Consider the following 27,999-nt stretch of genomic DNA (forward strand, 5'->3'; position numbering starts at 1 on the left):
ATGTTCAAAACAATCTGAATATGACTGAATTTAACAATAAATTAATGATTTTTTGGGGGGAAATTATGGATTTTAATTTTGAAAAATAAAGAATAATTCACTTTTTTAAAATTCAACACGACCAAATTTTAAGATTTAAATACGGGAATGTTTTCCAGGGATGTTAGAATCTCTGATGAAAGACGTGATGCTAAACGACAACAAGGTAGCCGAGTTTTAGTAATTTAGTCTTGCTAAGAAATATTTTACAAAGCAAAATATATATATATATATATATATTTTAAGCAACCATCTGTTACAAAGTTATTTTTTATCAAAAAGAAATCTGATCATTCTGACTAAACAACAGTGTCAGTAAATCAATGAGAAAAAGTTGTAATTTTGCTTTTTCATATATTCAGTAAAGGGTAACTAGAAAGTAGTTTTATTGGCTGTAAGCTCCGCCCCTTTTCATTTAGCCCCGCCCTCCCAGCCTGGGCGTGGACTAACCACCGCCTTATAAGGCAGCGGCTGTAAGACCACACCCAGACGCCCCTGCAAGTTGGGCGGGGAAACCCCGTCTGGCAGTCTGAAGCTCATTCGCTGGAGCAGAGAGGACAGGAAGAGGAAAAGCTCCAGCCTGGCCAGCGATTCGCCGACGCAGACCCGAGGTCCCGCCCCAAACGGCAGGAAGCAGGTGGGTGTGGCGCGCTGACCTTTGTCGTCAAGGAAACGACCTACGTTAGAAGGAGAGAAAAAGGTTTGAATGGTGTTTCTGTTGGGTTTGTTTTGATAGATCTGTTGGGTTTTACTGAGAGTCACCTGGGTTGAACAGGTCCGGTTTGTCCCAGAACCGGGGGTCGTGGTGAATCGACCACATGTTGACCAAAACCCGAGTCCCGCGGCGCACGGCGTGGCCGCCGATGCTGAGAGAGGAAACGGGTTTTTAGGAAACTCTTTGAGCTTTTCAAGGTTGCGCCGTGTGAACGGACCTACCTGCTGTCGGTCATGGCAGTGTGCGGGATCAGAACCGGGCTGACCGGTCGGATCCTCATGCCCTCGTTGATGACGCAGTCCAGGTAGGGCAGCCGGCCGCGGTCCGACACACTCACCGCACGATCAGCGCCCACGTTGTCATCCAGCTCCCTCTGCACGCGCTCCTGGACCTGCGATGAAAACCCAAAGTACCAACCCAAGACCTGAAGGACGTTTCTGACTCGGAACGGCCTGAAATGCTACTCAACTACCTGAAACCCACCAACTAAGCCTATTTGTGTCCTTACCTGTCAAGGACAGGTAAGGATGGGTTTATGGGCTACAAAACATGTTCGTTACATCTGCGCTCACATCACTTTCACGTCACGCTCTGATTGGTGGAACAAAGACAAGGCCACAGAAATGCTGGTTTTGCCCTCTGACCTCTGGGTGGTGCAGCAGGTAGGCCAGGATCCACAGCAGAGTCGTGGACGTCGTCTCCACACCTGCTCCAAACGCCTCCGCCGCTGTCATCAGGACGTGGTCGTCTGTTATCCCCTCTTCTGTTGACCCATGTGACCTCTGACCCCGCCCACTGCCCGTCTGACCCTTCAGCAAGGCCTCCAGGAGGTCACGGGGGTCACCGTCACCCAGTGCCTCCTGCAACCCACCGGACAGACGATGGAAAAGTGAAGAGCTCAGCGCTGTAATGAGGGCTACGGCCTGTAGGGGGAGCTGTTGGTCTCTGGTGGTTTTTAAGGGTTTTCACCTTGTGCTCCTCCAGTTTCCGGGTCAGCAGTCGGTCCCTGACGGTGATGCACTCCTTCAGTTTACTGAGAGACCTGTTAGGAAACACCTGGAGGACAGGAGGAGGCTGGGAGTCAAAGGTTTTAGAGATTTAATGGAGGAAAATAAACAATAAATGTTTAAAATTCAGCTAAAGTTTCACTTAGATCCAATGCATCAATCAGCTGGGGTTTGTTTTTATGGATTTTAATGAGGAGTTGTAATTTACTCTTTCTGAGATTAACTTCAAAATTTCAACCATTTTCACTCCTTCTTTATTCCTTTTTGTTTCTCTAATTGCTCTAACATGCCGTCATATCATTTTCCCTTCTGTCCATGGATAGTTTTGGTTTTCCTCTGGCTCCCCAGTCGTACCTTCATCCAGGGGTAGATGTCCACCAGCCCGCCGCTGGCGATCGTCTCCACGATGCCGTTGTTGTAGCCGATCACCTCCTGCAGCTCTGGGTCTCCGGGGCCGTAGGAGCTGCTGAACACCAGGGTGCAGACCACGTTGGTGACGGCCCTGGTGATGGCGGCAGACGGGTCGAAGCCCCGCGACCCGTGAGACAGCAGCTCCACGCAGAGACCGTCCACCGCAGACAAAACTGCACAGACATTTATGTTACAGTCGCTGCTGGGGTTTAAATATTTACGGATAAAACATGAAAATATCCTGAAAAGTTACTAACTTTAAAAGATTATTTTCTTTGTTTCTAAATGTTTATAGTGTTGTTGATGAAAATCCTGCCAGGCTTTCTGAAATCGCTGCTTCCTGGAGATTTTACAACGATGTACCAGGAACATTGTGGAAAAAAATGTGTAAATTTCCACCAAGAAACTCACAAATTTTGAGATTAATCTCCGAATTCTCTAAAATAAACTTTGAAATGTTCTGAGTTCATATAGTCAAAAATTTTAGACTTTTGGAGTTTCAAAAGTGAAAAATGTTCAAGTTTTGGACCTCAGAAATTTCCAAGTTTTTTCTGGAAAATTTATGTAAATAATCTCAAAATTTCTGAATTTTTATTGTTGGCGCCCCCTGCTGGTTCATTAGCATTAAAATTAGCCTTAAAATCAAAGCTATTTAAATAAAGCTCATTCTTTTGTAAAGCAGGCTCTTTTGTAGGTTGCTTTAATTAAATTTTTAAATAGTTTTCCTCCTCACATGTATCTTAACTATGTTTAATTTTTATAATTTTAATAAAAGATATACAATGTTTAGGTTATTTTCCCACTTGACAGACTTCCCAGAGCAGGAACAGTTAAAATCAGACGCTGTGATTCCTGAATGTTGTTTTTCCGTCATTAGGATGAGAAACGCGGTGGATCTGGACGGTACCGATGTCCTGCAGCCGGCCGGTTCCCTCTCCGAACAGGGTGAAGGAGTTGTGGACGAGGCGGCGGTGAAACCTCCACAGAGGAGAGTAGTCTGAGAAGGCGATGTCTTTTCCTCCCCGGGTCAGCAGGTTGGTGGTGACCTGTGCAGGATGTTCAACATGAAGCATCAGGTCTTTAGCTCTTAAAGCTGTTGGTCTGTTAGTAAAAACAAAACTGTTTCATTCTGTCTGTGGAAAACAGACACAACAAAACATTCAGCTGCAGATTATTATAAAGTGACTCTTATTTTGAAAACATCAGTTTGTATGTTTATGACGTCATGACCACGCCCTTGTTCTGCTAACAGTAGCATCTTCTGCTAATGTTAGCGCTGCGTGCTAGCTGTTAGCATCTTGATTTCACAACGTCCTTTCTTTTTTAATAGTTTTATTATTAAGGATGTTTTGCTCTGGAAAACATTCAGTAACATTATTGAAGCGTTTGCTAACTGTTGATTTAAATGTGAAACGGAGGGATTTAAAAAACGTCAGAGCCACTTTAGCATTTTATACTCACAGGCAGCAATTTTAATAAGCTCAGTAAAAACTGGCTCACACGTTATTTAATAAGGTTCAAAAATGGAAATTAAATTTGTTCCTGTTTGTTTCCTAATTAGAGTAAAAACTGGATAAAAGCTGGTAACTCTGGGTTTTAAATGAAACATTAAAAAGTAGCCCTTATAAATAATTACTGCTATATTTTTGCATATATAATTGCTCAAAGCCTATAAGAAATATATTTAAGGAGTCAAAATCTTTAAAGTGTCATGTTGAGACACCAAGGGGCGCTGCAGGAAAATGTTATAGTAAAGGAAAAGAAGAAATGAAAGGAGTGATTCACTCCACAGGGAATAATAATAATAATCCTGCTTACAATTATTTTCTTCAGAGTTAAAAACCTAAATTTCTTCTGCTTCAAATATCCAGTACATTAAAAACATTTCCAAAGAAAAGCGTCTGAGACGCGACTTTCAGGTTCAGGTTCTGCAGGGAAACATTTTGGTGTTTTCATTCAGCTGTCGGCGTTTCTGACCATGTCAGGACGTCCAGCGAAGTCCTTGCCCCTCTGCAGCAGCACCTCTCTGGCGTGTTGATGGCTGTTCACCACCAGGGTGTGGTGAGGGCCGAGGTAGAGCGCAAACAGAGGCCCATACCTCAGAAACAAGCACAGGGTCAAAGGTCATCATCCATTAGAGTCAGATTATAGTTTTCTTCCTGAAAATCTCATAATCCACAAACAAATCCATTCAGATTGAAGAATCCTGACGGTTTTACCTGAACATGAACGCATCCTTTCCTCCCTCCGCACTAAACGTTGCTTTAAGAAGTTAACTAGTCTTTACAAATGTTAAATTAAACCTGGTTCAGTTCAGATCCAAGTCTTAACTAGTCATTTTCAGCAGAAATCTCAAAAAGACTTTAGCAAACAACTAGTCCTAAAGGCTCGTTAAGGAAATCTACCAACTCAAAGATAACTAGTAGTCTAGTTGTGGAATTATCTAGAATAAAGTCAATAAAACAACCAGTTTTCAGATGTTAACTAATCAATCTCTACAAGTTAATTGGTCTAGTTATGTTAATGATTGATTCATTTTTATAAATTTTAACATCTTTATGAAAATTAACTAGTACCTCAAAATATGATAATGAACTAAACACAAACTAGTCCTTTGAAATATTAGTTCAGTCCAAACCCAAAGAGTCATTCCTCTGGTTAACCAGCATTCCCAGTCATAACTAGTCCTCTCTAAAGTCTAGTTAACCAGACTAAAGTCTAGTTAACCAGTTACTAACCAACCCGTCCTCTCGTCTCAGACTCACCTGTAGGTCAGCTGGGTGAAGAGCAGGTGAGGAGGAAGGCCTCCGCCCAGCCAGGGGAGGCTGCCCAGGACCGGGAGGCGAGGCAGGCAGGGGACGGGCCCCCGGACCGGGCCAGGTGGGTTCTGACGTTTAGCTTCCCGACCGAACCGACGGGAGAACAGAACCAGCAGAACCAGGATGATGAGGAGGAAGAGGAAGAGGGGTGGGGGGGCGGAGGACAGCAGAGCGGAGAGCATGGCTGCAGCGAGGAAGAGGAGAATGAGGAGGCGACGAAGAACCCTGACTTTAACCAGACAGGGAGGAACCTTGGAGAGGTCAGAGGTCACGCCTGCGTGTTGTTATGACAGATGTTTGACCATGACTGAGTGTGTGTGTGTGTGTGTTTTCCTTCATCAGGTGGCCTTGGTGTTATCAGGCTGAATGCCACGGGTTGCCATGGAAACCTTAAAGGAGAACAGCCGCCGCTCCGTCCAGGTCTGTCGACTGACCAGGTTTTCTTTCCTGACTCAGTGAAGGAGACGGTTTAGATTCCTGTCAGAAGAACCTTTGACCCAGTTTGACCCAGGTAATCCTGGACTGGTTCTGGACCGGTTTATTGGTTCTGAACGGTTTTGGACCCATTTTAGTCTCTGAGGTTTAAAGCTGATTTTGCTCAGGAGTAAATCCAAGCCGTCATGTTGGATTTATTCTGTTCTGTAGTTTAGTTCTTGTTTCATGTGTTGCTTTGCATCCTGGTTCTGATCCATTTTGAACTTGGTTTTATGTGGTACAGGTTTGAAAGTTCAGGTTTTAGACTTTATTATCTAATTTGGACTTAATTTAGCAAAACTTTGAAGATAAAAACTTTTACCTGATTTTAAGCCGGTTGAAATTGTTTTAGAAAGTTTTTCTCTTCATGAAGCTTAAAAATTGTTTCTGGAGACATTTTATTTATTTATCAGAAGAACGTTACATTAGAACCGTTCTGACCCGGTTAGTTAGTTGAATGGGTCATTCTCTTTTGTGGTTCTGGTTCAGGAATCTGTATCGGGTCTGTTTTAGCGGGAGCGACATCGATCCGATATCAATAACTGTATCGATCCCAATATTGAAAAATATTCTAGATTTTGTATCAGTCTGATCCATAAGTGCAGATCTACTCAGTCTAACTCTATATATAGAGTTATATCTCATTATATTTAGGATTCCTAATTTAACTTCCTAAAACATTTGAAAAGTTTGTTTCAATTTATTTTTACGTGTTTGATGAAGGTAGTCAACGTTTTGTTTTTGTCAGAATCTTCATTTTTTATTTTAAATTTGCTGTTTTTCGCCTAATTTCCTGCGACGGACTGGCAACCTGTCCAGGTGACCCCGCCTCCAGGTGACCCCGCCTCCAGGTGACCCCGCCTCCAGGTGACCCCGCCTCCAGGTAACCAGGCCTCCAGGTGACCCCGCCTCCAGGTGACCAGGCCTCCAGGTGACCCCGCCTCCAGGTGACCCCGCCTCCAGGTGACCCCGCCTCCAGGTGACCCCGCCTCTCTCCCAGAACGTTAGCCGGAGAGGCAGCAGCTCCTCCTGACCCGACTGGGCCAAGGTGTTAGAAAATGGATGGATGGATAAATGAAAGTTTGACATGTTTAATCAATAGCTTGTAATTAATTGTTCACTGATGCAGATTTATTAATTAAATTAGTAATTCAGTTCATTTATGTTCCAGTTTAATAAAAGAAACATTTAAAATCAGTTCAGCTGTTCTGATCGGTTCTGTTCGATGCTCAGGTACCAGAAGAGGTAAAAGTGGATCGCTGCGTTCAGAGTTTCTAGTTTCCTGCTCAGTTTGTGTTTTGATATTTCTCAGTTATGATACATTCCTGTTGAATCATTTCAGACTTTGTGAAGCTGATATTTTGGGTTTTCTGGCCGAGTTCTGCCTGTTTGTAGCTAAATATAGTCCAGCCTGAACATTTGCTCTCTCTCTCCTGCTGCCGTTTCCCTGACGGCGGCCATCTTGACGTCTGAACTGATCCATTAACTTTAAGAAATGTGAATCAGCGCCGCTGACGCCACGAGAGTCCGAGCGCTTCAGCGTCTCGGTGGCGGTGTGTGTGCAGCCGGCGGAGGCACGCTGCCATGGCAACAGCGCCCACACACACATTTCCCCATCATCTGTCCTGATATAGCGCATTGAGAGGCCAGCGCAGCGGTTCTGGTCCGGCTCTTTCAGGCGGCAGGAAAACTGTGACAACAGGTGCTGCTTCAACGTCTCGGCTAAAAAAATCTCCCTGCAGGTCAAACACTCTGATGCTGAAACCCTGGAAGAGGAGAAGAAGAAACGCTTCATGTCTCAGCGCCTGGTGGGACGAACTCGCCAGCAGACAGACAATCTGTCGCTTCAGTAAAAATAATCCTGGGAAAAATGAAACATAAAGGCTGGATTCAAGGTTTCAATCTGACAGAAACTGGAACCTTTGAGCTGCTGGAGAGCCAAACAATTCACTAAAAAATGCTACAATTTGTTTATTGTGATTTTTGTTGATTTTTTTAGCTTTACCTCCTCAACAATAAAGTTTTTTTTTTAATAAAATCTGAATATCATTAAAGATCCAAACATAAAAGGGTTTCAGACTGTTGGCTTATTAAAAGAAAAACAAACAATTTCTTATTTTTTTAGTAATTCATTGCTTTCTATTCAATGGTCACATTTTTACCATCTTGATTTGTTTTCAGGGGCCGAACAAAATCATTTTCATGGCCACAAATGGCCCCCGAACCACACTTTGGACACCTCTGGTCTAATTAAAATCTGATCCAACGTTTTACCTTCAACCTTAAAAATCTGCCAGAAGTTATAAAACCTAAACTTTAATATTTGTGTTTAACTCTTTCTCTGCAGATCCAGCTGGACGTTTTTTATTTTTCACAAAACAAGTTCAGTCTGATTTAATGCAACAAACATTAGTTAAATCTCTCCCTAGACTTTGACTACGCCATTCTAGCTCCTCAATTTGTTTGAGCCAATCTGTTTCCATTAGCATTTCATTTTGAGGTTTTGTGTTAGAAGTTGATGGAAATGCCACAATAAAATTTTAAAAAATAAATAAAAAAATAAAAGTTTTACGCTCATTTGATGTGATTTTTGGTTTTTCTGAAATACTTAATGAAGTAAAGATGAGATGGAAATACATTTACAGAATAAATTCTGATGCAGCACAAACGGCTGTTAAATACAGAAAATGGAGACCAGAAATAATTTTCTGCTGCTCCTGGCGCCCCCTCTGGCCCGGCGCCCGCATGCATCACATTTAGAGCAAACCGACATTTACAAGTGAAACTTTGGACCCCTGATCTACAACATACCTTAATATTGACAAATTATTATATATTAAATGATGCACAAGGTTGAAAAGTTACATCTGATCAATTTAAGGGTTTAAATTTAGTTTTACTGAGATAATAATCTATTTTTCCATATTTTAGTGGAACATATAGTCATGGCCTTGCAGCTAATTTCCCTGTTATGTAACATTTCTGCTTGTTTTGGTTTACATGGAGGATGAGAACGACGTGAATCTCAGAGGACGATCCCGACCCTCCGAACAGAACCAGGAGGTTCTGCAGGTTCTGATGATCCAGCTCCTTTTATGTAACGCCGGCCTGGAGCCTCCATCCGTCTCCATGGCGACCACATCCCAGCAGCTGCATGTGGCTGTGCAGGAATGTCACATATGGGCCAGAGATGTGTCTGCAGTGCTGAACTGGTGGCGCAAAAAGTTGTGATCCGCACTCAGCGGGCGCCACTGGAGGGGGCGCCATAAGGATGGCAAAAATGATTTCTAGTTGACATTTTCTGTGATTTAGCAGCTGTTTGTGCTTTGAAATCCACGCGTTGTCTGTGTCTGCTCGCTGTGAGCATCTCCAACTCAAATGTTGCAACAGATTAAACAAATGTGGGTCTCTGATGCGCCAAAACCCGCGATCTGCGTCTCCCTCCGTGTTTCCTGTCCTCTGCCGGTTGTATAACCTCTCTCTGCCGCAGTGAAGGAAACCCTTCTCTCCGCTCCTCGACGTCGCTCTGCCGCCTGTCCTTTTAAGGCATGGGGGATACCCGCCGTCACAGCCGGAAGCAGCCCAAATTTGGTCAGCTACGAAAGGGGCACGGCGGGGGGAATCCCTCGCGCCGGTGTCGACCAATAAAGGCAGGACGGGAGTTACCTTGGAGACGGAGAGTATAAAAGGGAGAGCCGGAGAGAGCTCAGCATCCTCAGCCTCTCAGCCCGGCAGCAGCCGCAGCTTAAACCGGATTAACGCCTCGCTTCTTAGGGGGAATCCCGGATTTAATCACAAAACCTGAGAAAAGGATGCTTCTGGAGCGCGACGACAGCTTCATGTCTGAGTTTGAGGACGCTTGCAGCGCCTGGGTGGACAGCGTGGGATCCAGCCCCAGCGACGGCGCGGATTCTGACGTGGGATCACCGTTCAGCCAAGGTGAGTCTCCAGCATCCAGCATCCCGCTGCCTGCAACCTGCAACCTGCAGCTGCATCTTCATGGTGTTTCTGTCATTATGCAATAATAAACCCCTCCCCTCCCTTCTGCAGTTTTCTCTCCTGGAACTGACGCCTCGGACTCAGACTTCTTCTCCGACTTCAGCGACTGCTCCTCGGACACTCTCTCTCCGTCGCTTGGCTACAGCGGGAGCTTCTTCGCCGAGCCGGAGCCCACGGCCGCGGGGCTGAGCAGCACCGCCGACGCGATCCTGAACATGATCACGGAGATTGTGGGAATCTGCACCGAGATGGAGCAGCAGCAGCAGCAGCAGCTGCCCGCCCCCGACTTCAGCATCCCTCCTGCAGCCGCGGAGCCGCAGCCGCCTGCAGCCCCCGCTTCAGCTCCGATGATGATCAAGTCGGAGTTCGGGACCTCCAGCTGCAGCAGCGGGTGTTCCCAGCCCTCCACGCCCGGGAATGACGCTCTGTTCCCGGCTGCAGCGGACTCTCTGCTCCCGCTCATGGCTCTGGAGCAACAGGTGGACATGGCTGATTTCATCGAGTCTCTGCTGAGCTCCGAAGCCGGGCAGGGCGAGCTGAAGCCCGGCTGCGAGGTGAAGCAGGAGCCGCTGGAGCTGGAGGACTGGCTGAAGGGTTTACCGGTAACCGGCGGGGAATCCGGTAACTACGTCATCAGCAGCGCCCCCTCCACCCTGGACGCGCACCTGCTTTCCTCCCTCCTGCAGGGCGCGTTCCCGATGGTCAACCTCAGCAGCGTGCACGCGGCCGGAGCGCCTAAGCAGCAGCGCGCCGGGCGCAGAGCGCACGCGCGCGGCGGCGTGAAGCCCAAGCCGTTCCCGTGCTCCGTGCAGGGCTGCGAGCGCCGCTTCTCGCGCTCCGACGAGCTCAACAGGCACGTGCGCATCCACACGGGCCAGAAGCCCTTCCAGTGCACCATCTGCGCGCGCAGCTTCAGCCGCAGCGACCACCTGACCACGCACACGCGCACGCACACCGGCGAGAAGCCCTTCTCCTGCGACGTGTGCGGCAAGAGGTTCGCGCGCAGCGACGAGAGGAAGCGGCACGGGCGCGTGCACGTGAAGCAGCAGCTGCGTGCGCAGATGATGGCCGCCTACTCTCTGGCCCTGAACGCGCCCGGCGTGTAAACACTGGCCCGCGCTCCCTCTACGGAGTTTTGGAAGCTTTTCGGATTTGAACCGACAACCGGAGAGACATGTGACGTCACACCGGTGTACAGGTGCTGGGAGGCGCATGCGTGTCTGCGGTGCCCTGAGGGTTCGGGTTCGGGCCTGGCCCGGCAGCCGACCGGGCCTCCGCGGCCTTAAAGGGGCAGTGCGCCCCCTGCAGGACGGATCCTGCTGTAAAATAGAACCAGTTTCTTCTGCATGAAGCCGTAAAGAGACTCTGTGAATGTCGACGTCAGAATGTCGTGCTTCTGTTGTTGATATTTCCATGTAAGCAGCTCTATATTTGAGGAGTTCCATGTTTGTAACATATCTCTATTTTTCTAGACGGACTGTCTACCTCTCAGTGTCGCAGTTTTACAAGCAGGGTGTGAATATTTTAGAGATGTTCCTCTGGCACATGAACGTGAAACACGATGTCACTTTTTCTATGAAACGACTGTACGCATTCCGCGGACTCTGACCGAACCCGTGTGTGCAGGTCCGGCTGCACCGATGCATTGTGGGATATGTTGTCCTGTGTTCTGTGGTGTGAGAGCTGAAGCACACCGGCTCAGTGAGAGCTGAGCGCTGAGTAGCACACATGGCTGTGCGAGTTTACTGTTCCCTCATTCTGCATGGAGGCTGCTGTCGCTGTTAATAAACAAAACAAAACGGATCGACTGAGTCCGGCTGGTTCCTCTGCACCCAAACACCAACAGAACATTTCACACATTCAGTCATGTTAGGGAGTAGAAAAGTATTTCAGATCATTTTTAATATCCAGACGTTTCCATTAACCAACACAGAGCCCTGAGGGACTCCGTCTAAAGCTCTACAGTACAGATCTGCATTCAAAGATGCTTTATGGTGCAGAAAGGAGGTCGTAGCCTTAAAGCTGCAGTACGACTTTTATTTTAAAGGTTTTTGTACATATTTGTTTAATCTGACACCATTTTGTAACAATTTGTTATGAGACAGATAATCAGTGAAAAGATCCCTCTGCCTGATTGTCTGAAGAAATGGACGGTCAAAATCAACCAATCAGAGCCAGGAGGAGGGACTCAGCGCTGTCAATCAACCTCATGTACTTGCTGCTAACTGTGCTAAAGGCATAGAAACAACTTACCGTTACAGGAAAACCATTTATCCAATGTCATTGGATCAGATCAGAAGCTGCAGGAAGATCAGGTGTTGAGGGTGATTGACAGCGCTAAGACCCGCCTCCTGGCTCTGATTGGTTCTTTCCAGTTAGCATTGGCAGAAGGCAGAGGAGATCCATCTTTTCACAGATTGTCTCAAAACATGGAGACTGTTTCACCAAAAATGTAAAAAAATAAAATAAAAATTTATAAAAGTTACACACTGCAGCTTTAACTAACGGAGAAAAAATCTTTTCACAACAATCTGGCAATGTGTGAAAATATCACAACTCCGTTGATAATTCATGATTCAACTGTGATTAAACCACATTTTCTGGTGCAAATGTGGACCAGAAAATCAGGTTTTATTTCACTCATAAGACCTGATTATGACCAGATTGGTCAAATAAGGAAATCAGTCTAACTGAAACACAAAGTCGGCAAATAAGCTAAAATAAATCTTTAAAATATGTGGATTAACAAAAAATAATCTAATTTGGGTCTCATTGCCTGTTGTTTGAACATAAACTTATTCTGAAGAGAACTGTGAACTTTATTTATGCTAAACCTTCCCTGAGGTTTTAACATAAATCATTTCATTCAAGATAGAAATTAGATTAAGTCAATTTCAGTGAAAAAAATCTGTGAAAATTTGTTATATTTTAAGGTAAACATCAGAAATTAGGAAAAAAACTTGAACATTTCTGAGTTTCAAAAGTCTAAAATGTTCTTATTTCCAAGTTTTCAATAAACTTTCTCAGATTAATCTCAGGATTGTCAGAAATGTTCTCCTTTATTTCCTGTCCATGTTGGTCCTGATTCACTGCATTTTAATATGAATCTCGCTGCTGATCATCACCTTCAACCAGAACAGACAGGAACGATGGAGGCTCAGCAAAGAGTGGGCCGCCGGTTGCCATGGTGATCCCGCCATTTCTGGGAACAAAACTATAAGTCGTAATTTATTTTAAGTTGGAGATTAAACCGGTTAAAACAACAACAAGAACCCAGAGCTGAAATATAAGGAGAGTCTGAGTGAAAGATCCAGAAATGAGGATCAAAGGAGTAAAAATGTAAATATTTCTGAATATTTCAGGATCGACGAGAGAAACATTTAAAACAGCTGCGGTCGTTTTCATCAGAGAACCTCCGTCTACAGGCTGCTGTTGCCTAGCAACAAACGATTCCATTAACAGTTCGTCAGGCGGTATGAACTGCGAAGGCCGAGTTTCCATGGTAACAACGTTTCACCCACGTCGCCGCTGAGTTTTAGGTATTTTGTTGTTTTCTCAGGTGAGGAAAGAGATTTAGAAACCTTCATCACTGCAGCGCTGATGATGATGATGATGATGATGATGATGATGATGATGATGATGATGATGATGATGATGATGATGATGATGATGATGAGAGCGACTCTGGTCAGGCTGAGCTGTTTTTCTGTTCATGGACGTCTGACGCCACCCTGTGGCCAAATACTGGAACTGCAACTCTTCCACAGTTTAAAATATAACTATATCTTTGAGTCCACTGAGCTAATGAAGCTGATGCTAAAGGTCAGAGGTCACAGCATCATTTAGAGTAGATAAGCACAAATAAATATAACAAATAAAATAAATTTTCTCATGTTGCTCCAGTTAACAAAACATTCTCAGAGAACAAAATTTGCCATAAATGTTTTAAAAATTCTCCCTTTTCTTCCAGTTTTTTCAATATTTGCTGTTTAAAATAGAGGATTTTGTGCATGATCTGGCTTTAAAGCAGTTAAAATTAAACATTTTAAAATCTAAAACATTCAGCCTCGTCATCAAAAATGTAAAAATGAGTGAACTGATTAAAAACAATGTTTCTCAAAGACAGTAGGAAGAATTTCAATATTTCTCCAAAATCCAAAACATTAAAATCAGTTAAGGAGTAAGGCTTTGATCTCCTCTCTTTCATGCATCTTTAAATATCATCCATCAGAAGCTCTGGTCAGGGATTATTTCACTTTTATTTTATCAGTATATTTAGTAGAGATTCCACCGTTCAAAACGAAACTGTTGTTAAAACGAACAAAATGAGACGAATCCATACAAAATATGAACTGAAAATATATTTTTAGAAAACTGAGACGAGTCTAAATGAGTTTCAAAACTTTCCTCTGAATTAATCTAAAGCAGCAGCTCATGTTAGTCTATTATTCTGAGTAGAAGGAAATACATTTTTCCAACTGAAGGAATGATAAATAAAAACCTGAAACAGCTTTAATTTTCATATGAAAACCAACTGCTGATGTTTTTATAATAATTTTAAAGGCTGTACCATCTAGATAAAGATGGAGACATAAATCAGGAACTTTCTGACTCCTCAGTAACATAAAAAGCAGAAGACCCAACACAGCGCCCTGAGGGACGCCATCTAATCTCTACAGTACAGATCTAACTATGCCACTTTAAATTCCTGCTCTTTCCGAAGCTCCGCCTCCAGGAAGTCATCCCAACATGGCTCCTCCATCAACCCTGTAGCAACGGCTTTACCAGCGCTGCTCTGAGCTCAGCTAGCAGGGTTTGCTAACTGCTGCTGGCTAGTCTGAAGGAGCTGAAAGTGGGAGGAGCTGCGTCTCGAAGGCGGAGCTAGGTCCGACCAAGACATTGTGTACAGCTGAATGGTTGCCATGGAAACTGAAGGATTTCTTAAACATGGATGAAGGAATCAAATCAAAACTCCAGGTTTGTTTTCAATAAGGAAATAATATTACACCATGATGTGAAGCTTAAGTTGATTTTATTTGATATTTAGTCAAAACCAACTATTTTGAGAAAAAAAGCAATAAATTGATTTGATAAACATACTGTGAATATTTTTAACATGTCGGCGCTCAGAGCCTGTTTGCTTTTTGTGTGAACAGAAAATGTGACTCATGTCATGACAGGCAGGTTATTAATAAACTTTTTTAATGAGATCCAGATGTTCAAACCTCTTCTCCTCTTCATCACAGGATGATCGTTGCTGCTGCTGCTCATCTTCAGCTGACGTGGTTTACTTCCTGCTGCTGCAGAACCAGGCTGAGGTTTACAGGTTCTGAGATTTCTTTATGTTTTGAGTCTCTTCTTCAGATAAACCTGATTTATTTAGGCTCATTTCAGTCAGTTTTCATGGATAACAGAGAAGTGAATACAGCAGATAAAAATGGAAAATCCTGGAAAAAGTGAGAGTTTTAACAAACTCATTGCACAAAACTTCACTCCTGAAGAAACAAAGTTTGTTTAAACTTAAAAATGAATTTTTGGATGTGATTCTAAAGCCAATTTTCTGAACACAATAATTCTTCACTCAGTAAAACTTCAAGAAGTCAGACAGTCATCTGACTTTTATCCAGCTGGAAACATCTGGGAAGAGATTTTATTATTATTAAAACAATAATTACAAAACAAATTGACATAAAATTAGGAGACAACATTATTATTATTATTATTATTATTATTATTATTATTATTATTATTATTATTATTATTACTACAACAACAACATTAATGATAATAATAAAACCGGGAAAAACACTGAAAACGCTGAAACAAGCCTGATTTATCAGAAGTGACACGTCACGCGGCTCCTACGTCATCAGGAGCACGCGGCGGCTGCTCGCTGTGACGGTGCGCGCGGGGCGGTGGTGCATCCGGTTCTGTTTTGATCCATCCTGCAGCTCCGAGAGCCGCTGCCGGTACCGGACGGTCCGAAAAGCCCAAACGACCAAGAGCAGGAAACCATGGCAACGGGTTCGGTAGAAAAGGAGGCGAGGAGGGAGTGACGCAGCGACGGACCAGCAGCTGATCAATAATCAGAGGTATCGATTGCTGTTAACTTGGGGGATCAGTTCCCAACTTTAATGTCCCTGAGGGGAGAAAGTTTCTGTAAATTAACTTCATGTTCCAGTCAATCAATCAGTGATCAATCAATCGATCAATCAGCTGAAGATTTTCATCCAAACTTTGAGTCATTTCAGTTTAAATCTCATTAAATTAACTATAGATATAAATATTGCAATAAAATGTTATGTTGTAACTAAAAAGATAATAATCATCCATATTTAACTGAGTAATTTGTTTATTAAAGCTGAAATTTGCCTGAAATCCTGGAATTAAGTTGAAATGATTCTGAGGAAAATGAAGTTTTATGGATCCGTTTATAAAATTACAGCGAAAAATTAACAATTATTTAGATTATTGTCATAAGAGTCACATTTTCACCATGTTACTAATTTATTTAAACTCACATTTATTGCAAACTGTGAATTTATTTTCATGATTTCAAATTAAATATTTAGAATCAAAGTTAATATTTACCTAAACTAAACATTTAGTTAACAAACCAAATACTTCGCACCAAACTTGATATTTGTTTAGCAAACTAAATATTTATCTAAATTTATAGCACCAAGCCAGATATTTAGCTTTAAACTAGATATAAATTTAAAACTAAACATTTAAAGCTAAATATTCTTCTACCTCGGTTTCTCTAGGTTGGTGTTTAGTTTGTAACGTCGACATTTATGAATCACTAAGTTGGTGAAAATATCACGTAGAAAAATTAATAATCATTTTGTCTTTATGACGAACTAAATAACCCAAAATATTGCTGTTAATTTTTGACTGAGCAACAAACTCCCTGTAGTTCGACCCTCAGATGGAGCCATTTAGTTCTGGACCTCATGCCGACCGGTTGGTGGTGGAAATGAGAAATTTACTGGATCCAGATCCAGTCTGAGGTTCTGGATCAGTGGTGACATCATGACGGTACTGAAGAATCTACAGAAACCCAGTGGACCGGCTACAGGGTACTGGGAAATATAGCATCTAGTCGGAGCCCTCTGGGGATTCTGGGAGCTTCTGCTCAGACAGAACCGGACAGAACCACACAGAACCGGACAGAACCGCACAGAATACGGGTCAACCGTATAAGAATGAATGGAGGTGGAATAGATGTTTCCTCCAGGCTCTTTAGAAGGTAAAATGGTGCCGTTTATATTTAATTTATTCATTTTATTCAAATCATTGCATTAATAAACAACTGAATATGGCAAGACCATTCGAGCAATAATAAACCCAGAAATAAACACGAAGAAACACGAAATACAACTCAAACATCTGTTGATCAGGACAGAAATACAATCATAGAGTTATCCATAAACTTTTATAATTACTAAAAATAGACCAGAATTTTGATCTGGACCTGAAAATATAGAAAGATTTACATAAAAATGTAGGAAATATTGGCCACAAAAATCAAACTGCTTTTTGTGGTTTATTGATCAATGTAAGAACGAAAAAAAATAATAATAATAATTATCAAAAATATTTCAGCATTTTAATTATTTATATATTTTTTAGTATATCTTGCCTGTAATTTTAACTATTTTGTCCCAAGTGTGTGAAACGGCAGGGTGGACCTAGCCCCGCCTTCGAGACGGAGCTCCTCCCCCACTCAGCTCCTTCAGACTAGCCAGCAGCAATTAGCAAACACCTGGTGGAGCTGCTGAGCTACTGCAGTGAAACGCTGCTAAAAGGAGCCATGTTGGGATGACTTCCTGAAGGCGGAGCTTCAGACAGAGCTGGAGTTTTTAAAGAGACAGAGGCATCAAATTACAAAGTCAAATTTCTTTTAAGTAATATTTTATATATATATAGATATTTATAAGAACTGAAGGTAACAAATTTCTATAAAATGTCACTCTGTGCCTGGAAAACACATAAAAAACATAATTTCTGGGACAGCTGTAATAATTATAGCAAATAAAAGCATTAAACTCATTTTGTAGAGAATCTTTAAATTAAGAATGATGATGTTTTTAATTTTCTAATGTAAGGAAACTTTAAAATGACCCAAAATGTGTAGAAATACAGAGTGACAGTGAATAAAAGTGAGTCTGTGATGAGCTGGAGGGATGTGGCGGCTCAGCCTCCAGCCCAGACGTCCTTTATTCCTGCTCATCCATGCGTGCTGACGCCGCTCCGCCGCGCCGTGATCCCGGCAGGAACCCACTCCCACTCAGGCCTCACAACCTCCAGCATCCTCTCTGATCCGTCAGTAATCAATACCAGCAGCTCGGAGTGCCTGACCCAGTTTTCCTCCGGCTCCAGGTCCCGCTGCTCCTCGGTGATCATGTCTTCTTCCTCCTCCTCCTCTTCCTCGCCGCTGCCCTACTTCTGCCCCCGCTGCGGCGACCGGAGCCGCTTCCCGTCCGTGGCTGAGCTCCGGGCTCACCTGGTCAGCAGACACACCTACGAGACCCTGCTGGTGCTGTCGCAGGTGAGTCCGCCGCTGCCGCGTTAATAAATTCAACCTAAAACTGGAAAAAATGGGTTATTATACACTGTAAAACAAAACAAGTGGAGCTTACTGTAAGAAAATGTAAGTAAACTCTTTGCTTCAGAACTTAAAACTGTCACAACAAATCAATTAAATGTGTGATAAATTAACATTTGTTAATGTTGAATTTGCATGATTTATAATTTTTCTCTCTTCTCTCTTTAAGTACATTTTCAAACTGAAAGTTTAGAAAAACAGCCAAGTAAATTAGCCTTAAACACTAATAGTGTCGCTGCAATAAGCATATTTTTATATTTTCTCTCTAAACCAAAAACTGGATGAATAAATGCTTTTTATTTTTACTGGAGTAAAAATATTTTGAACTAGTTTCTCTTACTTGAGTATAAATGTGGAGAACTTTGATCTTCTGGCCTTATTTTTATTCATGTTTTCAGTATTTTATGATATTTCTGATGTTGTTTACAGAGAAACTGTTTAAGAGAGATTTAGTCTGAAGGGTCAGGGATTCTACATTTGTAGAACATGTTTTTATTGTTTAGTTAGTTTAAACTCGTCATTTAGCCGTAATTTGTGGTTCTGGTCCAGGCCCGGCTCAGGCGTTCTGGACCTGCTCTCCTGCCTCTTCCTGGACCAGCAGCGACCCAAAGCGAAGCGTCTCCTCTGAACATGGAGGCCCAGGGTTTCCCCCTGCCGCTGGCCTGCCTGGACCTCGCCTCCTCCTCGGCCTCCGTCCAGCTGCTCCGGGGAATCTTCGGCCCACCGGACCGGGCCCGGTCCGGGCAGGAGCCCTGCACCGCTCTGGCCCGGCCCGGCTCTCTGGTTCCGGGGGCTTCTGGCGTCCTGGACCTCAGGCTGACGGTGGACATCGGCCTGGAGGAGCGGCTGGGACTTGGACTGGACCGGAAAATCGCCCGGACGTTTGCAGAGGTGGAGGAGAAGGTGAACCGGCGCGTCGGGCGGCTGAGGGCGGAGCTACAGAGGAGGGAGGCGGAGCTTGAGAGGAAGAGGAGAGAGAGGGAGAAACTGTGGAGGGAGAAGAAGGAGGTGGAGGAGAAGGCGGCGTACCTGTCCAGACAGGTGGGTGGAGGCTTTTTGTTTTAAATAAAGTTATTGGTGAAAATAACGAGAGACAGGAAACAAAACTGCTGCTTAAACATTCTAAATTCCTTTCAAAATAAAATCGAGAATAAAATTGTCTAACTGCAGAGGATGAACTTTATTCAACTGAAAGTTAAAAACGATAAACCAGCACTTAAAATGTATCCAGAAAAAAATATTTATAGGGCAATAAACATGCTAAACATTTTCAAAGTTAGCAAAAACTCTAAGGCGGTACGCTAACAGTTAGCTCTGCTGTTAGCGGATTAGTTCCTGTTAAAATCATTCAGGCATTAAATTAATTATGTAATCTTTTTTTCTAAACCATATTTGGTTCCTGTTCAGTTAATATTGTAGTTTTCTGCTTGCAGGTTTCGGCCGCCATGGAGATGATGGAGCGTCTGAAGACCAACCTGGCAGCGAAAGAGGCAGAGCTGAGTGAGCGACAGCAGTCAGTATCCTGCAGGCTTTTCTTTTCTTTTGCTGGGGTTACGCCTTGTTTGTTTGTTTGTTTGCTTTCCATCTCATCAAAGAGTCTAACAAACTGCTGATGTCTCACTCTGCAGCTTTTCCTGAAAACAGACAGAATGTAAACAACAGAAGCTAAAAATACCCAGCCTGAGGCTTCAGCTTGAACGCCTCGCTGTGTAAACGTGGGCAGATTGGTTTAATCCAGCAGCTTGAATATGCATCATGTGGTTTTAAACAATAAAAGCCCAAAGCGGTTAATGAAGGTCAGGTTATTTCCTGGACTAAAGAGCAGCAAACAGCCGAGTGGCTGTCATGGAGGACACGCCATGTTGGGTTTGCATCACTCTGACACGCTTTGCTGCGCGGCTTCCTGTGATGATGGATGCAGGACGACAGCAAGACTCAGCAGCCCTGAGGCTGCGTCTGAGGTCAAACCAGTGGCTCCAGTTTCCTCCCACTGGCTCCAGTTTCCTCCCAGTGGCTCCAGTTTCCTCCCAGTGGTTTCATTAACATCAGCTTCACTCATCACTGATTCTTCAAATGTTGCTCTATTCGTGTTACTCAGAGTTGGGTAGTAACTAGTTACAGTTACTTTTGTAACTTTTTGAAAAGATGTACTTTTAGGAGTACTTTTACTACGCTGTACTTGAGTAATTTTATTCTGAAGTATTTCTGCTCTTACTTGAGTAAAATTTCTGGATTTTCTACCCACTGAATGAAAAACAAACCAACCAAAATCCACCAGAATCAGGCCGTTTTTATTAATGTTTCTGAAGTTTCTTATTGATTTTGAAAATAATCTTTTGCCTGGTTTTGTTATTTTTTTAAACTTATTTGAATTATTATCATTTTGGTCCTTAAAATGCCAAAATTTCCACTTAACTTTATATTTTGGTTTGTCTGGTTATGTAATTTCTAAATATTGAATGATTGATAATCTGATCAGTTACTCAGTATTTGAGTCGACTTTATAAATACTTTGTTACTCTTTCTTGAGAACGTTTGGAGATTTAAAATTTAGATTTAAATTTTAAATCTAAAATTTAGATTTAAACTTAGATTTAAATTTAGATTTGGTTGTTATTTTTACGTTTTCCTGAATGTTTTCAGCATTTTTGACATTTTTGACGTGGTTTCCAGGGAGATGGCGGACATCGAGCTGTTTCTGAGACGGACGGCAGAAAAAGAAGCCGAGGCCAAATCCAGACTGCAGGTGACGACGACTGGGAGAGTTTAACACCGTGGTTAGATTAGATTAGATTAGATTAGATTAGATCAGATCAGATCAGATCAGATCAGATCAGATTAGATTAGATCAGATTAGATTAGATTAGATTAGATCAGATCAGATCAGATCAGATTAGATTAGATCAGATCAGATTAGATTAGATTAGATTAGATTAGATCAGATCAGATTAGATTCGATCAGATCAGATCAGATCAGATCAGATCAGATCAGATTAGATTAGATTAGATCAGATCAGATTAGATTAGATTAGATCAGATCAGATCAGATTAGATTAGATTAGATTAGATTAGATTAGATTAGATTAGATTAGATTAGATTAGATTAGATTAGATTAGATTAGATCAGATCAGATCAGATTAGATTAGAGGTGCTAAATGCTGGGTCTTTTCCTCACCAACATTCACATTCGTCTCTGTATGATGTTCAGATCAGACGACTGAAGAATCTGCTGTTTCTGTTTTTGTAGTTATTAGAGCTGCAGCTAATAATTATTTTAGAAATCGATTAATCAGACGATAAATATCGGCCCACTCTGCAGATTTCTCATTTAACCACTTCAGCTCATTTTGTGTTATTTTAAAATTACATTAAAAAATGCAGTAAATATTCGATAAGTATTTGTTCAAGTTTAATAACATGGAACATTTTTTTACAAGCTCCAGGATTTTGTGATTATTTTTGTAATATTTTACAATAAAAATCACTTAATTTTATTTTGCTAATTTTGCGATATTTGCATGACAGTAAATTTGACTCTGCTTGCCATATTGATCACAGACTTTAACTTGACATCAAGTCAGGCAGCAGCGTGTGGAAGTAGGAAATATCGCCCCCTGCAGGTGGGAGCCAGCATCACTTAAACACAAAGTTTAACCGTTTTTATTTCTTTTACTAAACTCATGAAAAAATGTGACGTTCTGTTGATTCTGAGTGGATTTCTGTGAAAACTGATTGATGCATAATGAAAGCTGCTTTGATTTTATTGATAAAATAATATTTAAGCTTATTAAAGATTTTATTTAAGCGTCCTTCTGAATACTATGGGCCACATAAAAAGATATGGTGGGCCAGATTTGGCCCCCGGACCTTGAGTTTGTAGTAGTAAGATGGTTTCCACTGAGCGGTTTAATGTATATTAAGGCTTATTTCTAATTTAAAATAAGCAATTATTAGATGTTTTTAGAGGTCTGAAGTATTTGTGGATTCTAGTCGTTGACAGGAGCTTCTGGTCCCGAATCCCAGCGAATACTGGGTGACAAATGTCTGAAATCTTTTTACAGTGTTGTTTTTTTTTTGTTTATTTGAAAGGAAAATAACTTGGAGGAACTTGTAAGGTTTGTTTTGCACCTTTAAGGTTAAATAATTTCAGATAAGAAACAGATAAAGTGCATTAAAACCCTGAAATTAGCAGAAGATTCCCTTCAGTCGTCTGTGTTCATGGCAGGTTTTCATCGAGACGCTGCTGGAGCGAGCGGACCGAGCAGAACGGCAGCTGCTGCTGCTCAGCGACAACCACGTCACACACAGCAGGTTCCAGTACAGCGAGCTGTACTCACCCTCAGAGCTCTACTCACCCGAACCCGGACGGGCCGGACGCAGCCTGGACGGCAGCGCCGATGACATCATCACCAACAAGATGCAGGAAAGCCTCGGCAACAGGGTGGGAGACGCTAAAAGTTCTGGTTTTACTGGGACCACACAGAAAATACACTGAAAAAACACCAAATATTTACAATCATCTTTAGTGCAAATATCTTAATAAACCTGAAATAAGACAAACTAACTTACTGGTCACTTTTCAGCAAGATGTAAGAGTTTGTTTTAAATGAATAATTCCTTAATATTGATTAAAATATTGTTCCATTGGGAGATTATTTCACTTATAACAAGACACTTTTCTCATGTTATAAGTGAAATAATCACCAGTTTTCCATCAATATTAAGGAATTATAGACCTAAAACAAGTTGCTACATCTTACTGAACATTTACTGCCAAGTTAGTTTTGTCTTATTTAAAGTGGACTAAGATATTTTCACTAGAAACTAGAAATACTTGATAATATCTTGTGACTTTTTGTGATCTTTCTGCTTCAGAGAAGCTACAGCGTCTCCAGTTCCTACAGACTGGGAGAGCCGACTCACAACCAGTATCATTACAGGTAAAATCCTGTCTTTATGTCTTTGACAGAATTTCAGCTAATTTCTTAAAATGGTGAGTTTGTGTTTTTCAGTGGCCTGAGTGATCAGATGCGGACCTTGTCTCTGGGCTCGGGGGGCTGGGACTGTGAGGGAGGACTGGTCCACTTCCACCCGTCTCACTGCGCCGCACACTGGACTCCACCGGGCAGAGAGGGATTCAGGCGGAGGGACAGAGTCTGGTACGAGGAAAACCTACAGAAAACTTTCAGAAAACCTTCAGAAAACTTTCAGAAAACCTCCAGAAAACTTTCAGAAGTGTCTCATTGAGGCAAAGCAGAGCAAGAAAAACAGAAGAAACTGAAAAAGTGAAGATTTTATTATTGATAATGGATTATGATCATTAATTTCCCAAAGCATTCAGACTCCAAACGTTTCCAGAAACCATTATTGTTTAGTGCTGTAACAACAACGTGGCATTTTAACGGGTGTGCGGACTTCAGGGAATCAGAATGATTTCCTCCTTTTGTGTTTCCAGGGTCAGTGAGGAAGGATGGGGAAGAACCTGGAGCAAAAGAAACATTCGTCACCATAGCACTGAGGAAGAGGAGGAGGAGGAAGAGGAGGAAGGCCTGTGGAGCAGCGCTGAGATGAGGCGCCTCGTTCTGGCCAGGAAGTACACACCTGGATCAGGTACAGACCCTCCTCTGCCTCCTAATTCCTGTTACAGGTGTTGTCTCCTCTTATCTGCTCTTCTTCCTCTTCCTGTTGCCTTCATCACCCAGACACGCCCTCCTCCATTGGCTCCACCCCCTCCCGTTGTCATGCCAACAGGACGCCGGAGGCGGACACCCTGAAGATGAGGGCAGGGCTCTTCTGCATCTTCCCGTATCTGGATGTTCGCTCGCTGCTGCTGGCGGCTGAGGTGTGCTGTGATTGGCGGTTTGTTGCTAGGCACCCAGCGGTCTGGACTCGCCTCCGACTGGAGAACGCTCGAGTGTCGGCCGAGGTACAGCGGCTTCACTGTCCTCTACACCTTTTGAAATGATTAATTCAGACCTGTTAATAGAGGATATTCTGATAATTTATCAAAGTAATATCAGTGTGTTGCAAAGAACTGGCTAATTTGCAGTTAGCTAAGAATTTAGCTAACCGTAGCTAATTATTTAGCTAACTTAAGCTAACTATTTAGCTAACCGTAGCTAATTATTTAGATAACTGCATTCAGGCTCTTTTCTCTCCCAGATGATGTTTGAAATTCAGACGGTGACTGAATTTCTGAATTTCAGAGTCTGCAGCACCTTTTGTGCTTTTAAATATATATATTTTTTTCCATTGGTGTCTGGATTAAATCGTTATTTTGTGTGTTTAGTTCTTGCAGACTCTTTCTCAGTGGTGTACTCAAACTCAGTCTGTCATCCTCAACAACCTGAAGCCGCGAAGCCGCCGGCCTGACGAGACGCGAGAGGATTATCACAAAAACACTCGGTATCACACACACACACACACACACACACACACACACACACACACACACACACACACGCACACACACACACCCACACACACACACACACACACACACACACACACACACACACACACACACACACACACACACACACACACACACACACACACAGCGGCAGCTCAGAGGGATTAACACTCAGAGAAAGTTTAAACATATTCTTATCTCTTAGTAAGTTGAAGAATGTGCACGTTGCCATGGAAACGGTGTGAGTCCGTCTGTTTCCTGAGTTCAGACCATTTAAAGGTCTGAAGGTGTGCTGACCTGCGGCGCTGTGTGTCTCAGGGGCAGCGTGGAGCCGGGCGTGGAGGCGCTGCTGCGGTCAGCAGGGGGCAGTCTGCTCCACCTCTCCGTCTCCCAGTGTCCCCACATCCTCACCGACAGGACGCTGTGGATGGCCAGCTGTTACTGCAGGAACCTGCAGAGGCTCACGTACAGGTGGGACTGAGGAGGCTCCACCTGCTCCATGGCTCACCTGGCGGTCTGAGTGTTCACCTGAGTGTCTCTCTACCTGCAGGAGCTCCTCAGATCCGGTCGGTCAGGAGGTTCTGTGGGCTCTGGGCGCTGGCTGCAGGAACATCAGCAGCCTGCAGGTCGCGCCGGCGCATCCCAGGTGAGTCAGTCAGCTCATAGCTACTTCAGAGGGAATAGAAAGTAAATCTGAAATATAAAAACATTTGTTATTATGCTTATTTTTGCTTAGCTTTTTCAATAAAAGTAATTTATTAACTGGTTTATAAATTACTAACCACAGTTACACAGCTGCTAGTGCGCTAACAGACGACGTTTGTGTTGAAGTTTTGGTTAGCTTCATAGCTTCCACTAATTACTATGCTAATTAGCATAGCTTTTATTAATTACTAAGTTTAGCGATAGCTTCTGCTAAATACCCTGTTGATAAAGAGCTTAGCGATAGTGGAACTGTTTATGATGCTTTAGGATTAGCAATGCTAACTAAAAAGCTAGATTACGTAGAATAATTATGTAAACAGTGTCTATGAAAAGTTAGAAAAAGTTATATTTAATGCATAAAATGTGATTTTATGAAATCTTTTATCTCATATTCTTGTTTTCTGGTTTTAGCCAACAGCCGACTCGGTTCGGAAACCGGTGCTTGCAGACGATTGGTCGATGTTGGCCACACCTCCGTTGTCTCAGTGTGGGCGGAGCTGGCTGCAACACTCAGGGATTGGTTACTGTTGGTAAATAAAAAGACGACATTTTCATGTTTTCTTTAATAAATATTAACAGTTTATTGTAAAATTCACCATGAATGCTAATAAAAAATTTACATAAAGAAAAATATTTTAACATGACATTCCGAGCTTTGCTATAAAACAAAACAAACAAACACCTTTTGCTATTTTTATATTTTCCTGAAGTGCGCAGCTGCACTCACCTGCAGGTGCTGGAGTTGGAGCGCATTCCCGACCTGAACCTTCAGGTGGCGACAGAGCTCTGCAGAGCCGGACTGAAGAGTCTGCAGATGCTGATCCTGACCCACACGCCGGTCAGCGGCCAGGCCATCCTGCACTTCCACAGTGAGATCCGGTTCTGCTGCTTCCTGTGCTCAGACTGTTTACGGAGGATTAATGTTCTGTCCACCTGCCAGGTGTGTGCAGCAGCATCAGGTCCATCGTGGTGGACGTTTCTGTGTCGGACTACTTTGAGGAGCCAGATACTCAGGAAGCAAAGCACCTGTTTGGAGAGATTCTCAGTACCCTGAAGGTGAGCTTCACTCAGAGATAATACTGTTAAATTAATCAATAAATCACAGATCAATGTTTTTCTGTTTGATTGTTTTGTTTTCTGCTCATGTTTTAGTTTGATATCCTTCCACAGCAAAACATATCAAGTTGTAGCAATGTAAATCTGTTGGTGGCGCTAATTTGTAGGTTTGCGCTTTTGCTGATTTTGAAAATGTTTAGCTTGTTTTAACCATCTGAATGATTTATAGATCGATTTTCTACAAAAACTGTTTCAACAAAATCTTGGATTTTATTAGTTAATAATTGAGCAGATAAAATTCTATTTACGTTTTTATCTTTAAAAAATTACATTTTTTCTGTTTCAAGTTTCTGGCCCTTCGCAGGTTAACGCTCAGTGAGCGTCTCTGCTGTTCTGGTTGTTTCTCAGGTTCTTCAGACCCGACCCGGCCTTTGTGACGCCCTTCAGGTCCGAGCTGAAGGATTCTCCTGACCTCAGCAGCAGTCACACGTTTCTGCTTCCAGGATCCGACCTGACGGTCCTTACCTCCACGTCTGCGCTAACCATGCAGAAAAGGGCAAATTTATCTCATTTACAGCCAGATCTCATCAAAAATCTACTTCTTACTGTGTTTGATAAAAGAATATATTTATATTTCTTTCACCTATAATGTCATCTAAAACAATATTTGTTTCCTGAACATATTTTCATCAGGCTGGATGGAAACATGGAACAGCGTCAACAGGTTCATTTTATGGCAGCTCAGTTTAATGAACTGATGGAAAACCGCAAGAAAATGTAACTTTTTAGCTTCCAAAGTATGAAAATATTTATAAAAGATGTAAATTCACACCAAATGTAGATCCACAAGAGAGACAGACAGAGGTACGAATAACTTACATGCAGCTTTAAGTAACTTAGTTGCACAATTTTAATTTAAACTACCCAAATTTAAGACTTAAGTGCACAATTATAGTTTTTTTACTAAAACAGCAGGACACAGAATCAAAAATACACAGCAGATATTTTAAAAGTAGCATTTCCTAAATACAGGGTTTTATTTTAAACAGGATTAACTTCTTATTTCCTTTTTATGACCAAAAGTTTCTAAATACTTGATGAAATTCAGAGGATTTGTTTTAGGAAGTTTTGATCCAGAGGAAAGCCTCCAGTTTCCTCCTTCCAGATGCATGATGGGTAAAATCCCACAGAGGATCGTAGCGTCGTAGTTATGGTAGTTATGGTAGTTATGGTAGTTATGGTAGTTATGGTAATTAATCCACTGGATTTTCCCTTTTCTTCCACACTGAAGCCCTTTTAGCACATCTGACCTGAATTAGCTTAGCATCACCTAATTTATGCAAACCTTTTTTGTTTTTACTCTATTTTTATATATTAACTCTGAAAGCACAACTTTCTCCTTTAACATCTTTTATATTAATACTTTTACCTTATAAAACTGAAAACCTGTGTAAACCTGAAAGCCATGATCCTTGTTAGAGAGAGAAAATCCTTCATCTTGTTTCCTGTAGGTTAATTAAAATTTTACCTCAATAAAGAAGCACAGAAGCACAAAAATATCTTTTGCACAAAGTGAAGCGTGTCGAGTTTCGCACCAAAGACGGTGATGCATGAACCAATCAGAGTTGATGGGAAAACTGGTTTGATGTCCTGAAGATGATTTTATGTGAGATTTTACCATCAATAAATTTGTTTCTCATCAGCTTTTTCTCCGTCTCTTTCTCTTGCTACATCTGAACAGGAAGGGGCC

The 27,999-nt window shown here is 42.4% G+C and overlaps 3 protein-coding genes across 3 annotated transcripts; 2 read left to right on the forward strand and 1 right to left on the reverse strand.

Moving 5' to 3' along the window:
- Positions 1-63: 63 nt before the first annotated feature.
- LOC102221767 (steroid 17-alpha-hydroxylase/17,20 lyase-like) lies at positions 64-6,287 on the reverse strand. The gene is made up of 9 exons (XM_005812394.2): positions 4,938-6,287; positions 4,150-4,270; positions 3,080-3,218; positions 2,116-2,345; positions 1,724-1,810; positions 1,399-1,614; positions 976-1,145; positions 802-905; positions 64-716 (listed from the first exon to the last, which is right to left on the reverse strand). The coding sequence occupies exons 1-9, from the start codon at positions 5,171-5,173 to the stop codon at positions 451-453; spliced, it is 1,569 nt and encodes a 522-aa protein (XP_005812451.1). The 5' UTR covers positions 5,174-6,287; the 3' UTR covers positions 64-450.
- A 2,361-nt stretch (positions 6,288-8,648) lies between these two features.
- On the forward strand, positions 8,649-11,267 carry LOC102225567 (early growth response protein 4-like). The gene is made up of 2 exons (XM_014473844.2): positions 8,649-9,404; positions 9,516-11,267. The coding sequence occupies exons 1-2, from the start codon at positions 9,278-9,280 to the stop codon at positions 10,568-10,570; spliced, it is 1,182 nt and encodes a 393-aa protein (XP_014329330.2). The 5' UTR covers positions 8,649-9,277; the 3' UTR covers positions 10,571-11,267.
- A 4,073-nt stretch (positions 11,268-15,340) lies between these two features.
- LOC102225308 (F-box only protein 41-like) lies at positions 15,341-27,951 on the forward strand. The gene is made up of 17 exons (XM_005812408.2): positions 15,341-15,556; positions 17,850-18,018; positions 18,625-19,116; positions 19,509-19,588; positions 20,749-20,821; positions 22,302-22,517; positions 22,952-23,016; positions 23,089-23,235; positions 23,532-23,686; positions 23,779-24,002; positions 24,366-24,481; positions 24,807-24,959; positions 25,039-25,134; positions 25,605-25,723; positions 25,904-26,062; positions 26,134-26,249; positions 26,658-27,951. The coding sequence occupies exons 2-17, from the start codon at positions 17,872-17,874 to the stop codon at positions 26,718-26,720; spliced, it is 2,421 nt and encodes an 806-aa protein (XP_005812465.2). The 5' UTR covers positions 15,341-15,556; positions 17,850-17,871; the 3' UTR covers positions 26,721-27,951.
- The last annotated feature ends 48 nt before the right edge of the window (positions 27,952-27,999 follow it).

Source organism: Xiphophorus maculatus, chromosome 14 (assembly GCF_002775205.1).
Source record: "Xiphophorus maculatus strain JP 163 A chromosome 14, X_maculatus-5.0-male, whole genome shotgun sequence".
Classification (NCBI taxonomy): domain Eukaryota; kingdom Metazoa; phylum Chordata; class Actinopteri; order Cyprinodontiformes; family Poeciliidae; genus Xiphophorus; species Xiphophorus maculatus.

Excerpts from the sequence above, each read along its gene's own strand:
- LOC102225308 (XM_005812408.2), top strand. The coding sequence starts at position 17,872 with ATGTCTTCTTCCTCCTCCTCCTCTTCCTCGCCGCTGCCCTACTTCTGC. Across the intron at positions 25,724-25,903 it reads TCAGGGATTGGTTACTGTTG|TGCGCAGCTGCACTCACCTG; the intron begins GTAAATAAAAAG and ends ATTTTCCTGAAG. Across the intron at positions 26,063-26,133 it reads GGCCATCCTGCACTTCCACA|GTGTGTGCAGCAGCATCAGG; the intron begins GTGAGATCCGGT and ends TCCACCTGCCAG.
- LOC102225567 (XM_014473844.2), top strand. The coding sequence starts at position 9,278 with ATGCTTCTGGAGCGCGACGACAGCTTCATGTCTGAGTTTGAGGACGCT. Across the intron at positions 9,405-9,515 it reads GGGATCACCGTTCAGCCAAG|TTTTCTCTCCTGGAACTGAC; the intron begins GTGAGTCTCCAG and ends TCCCTTCTGCAG.
- LOC102221767 (XM_005812394.2), bottom strand. The coding sequence starts at position 5,173 with ATGCTCTCCGCTCTGCTGTCCTCCGCCCCCCCACCCCTCTTCCTCTTC. Across the intron at positions 2,346-3,079 it reads CGGCCGGCTGCAGGACATCG|TTTTGTCTGCGGTGGACGGT; the intron begins GTACCGTCCAGA and ends ATGTCTGTGCAG. Across the intron at positions 1,146-1,398 it reads ACCTGCTGCACCACCCAGAG|GTCCAGGAGCGCGTGCAGAG; the intron begins GTCAGAGGGCAA and ends TTTTCATCGCAG.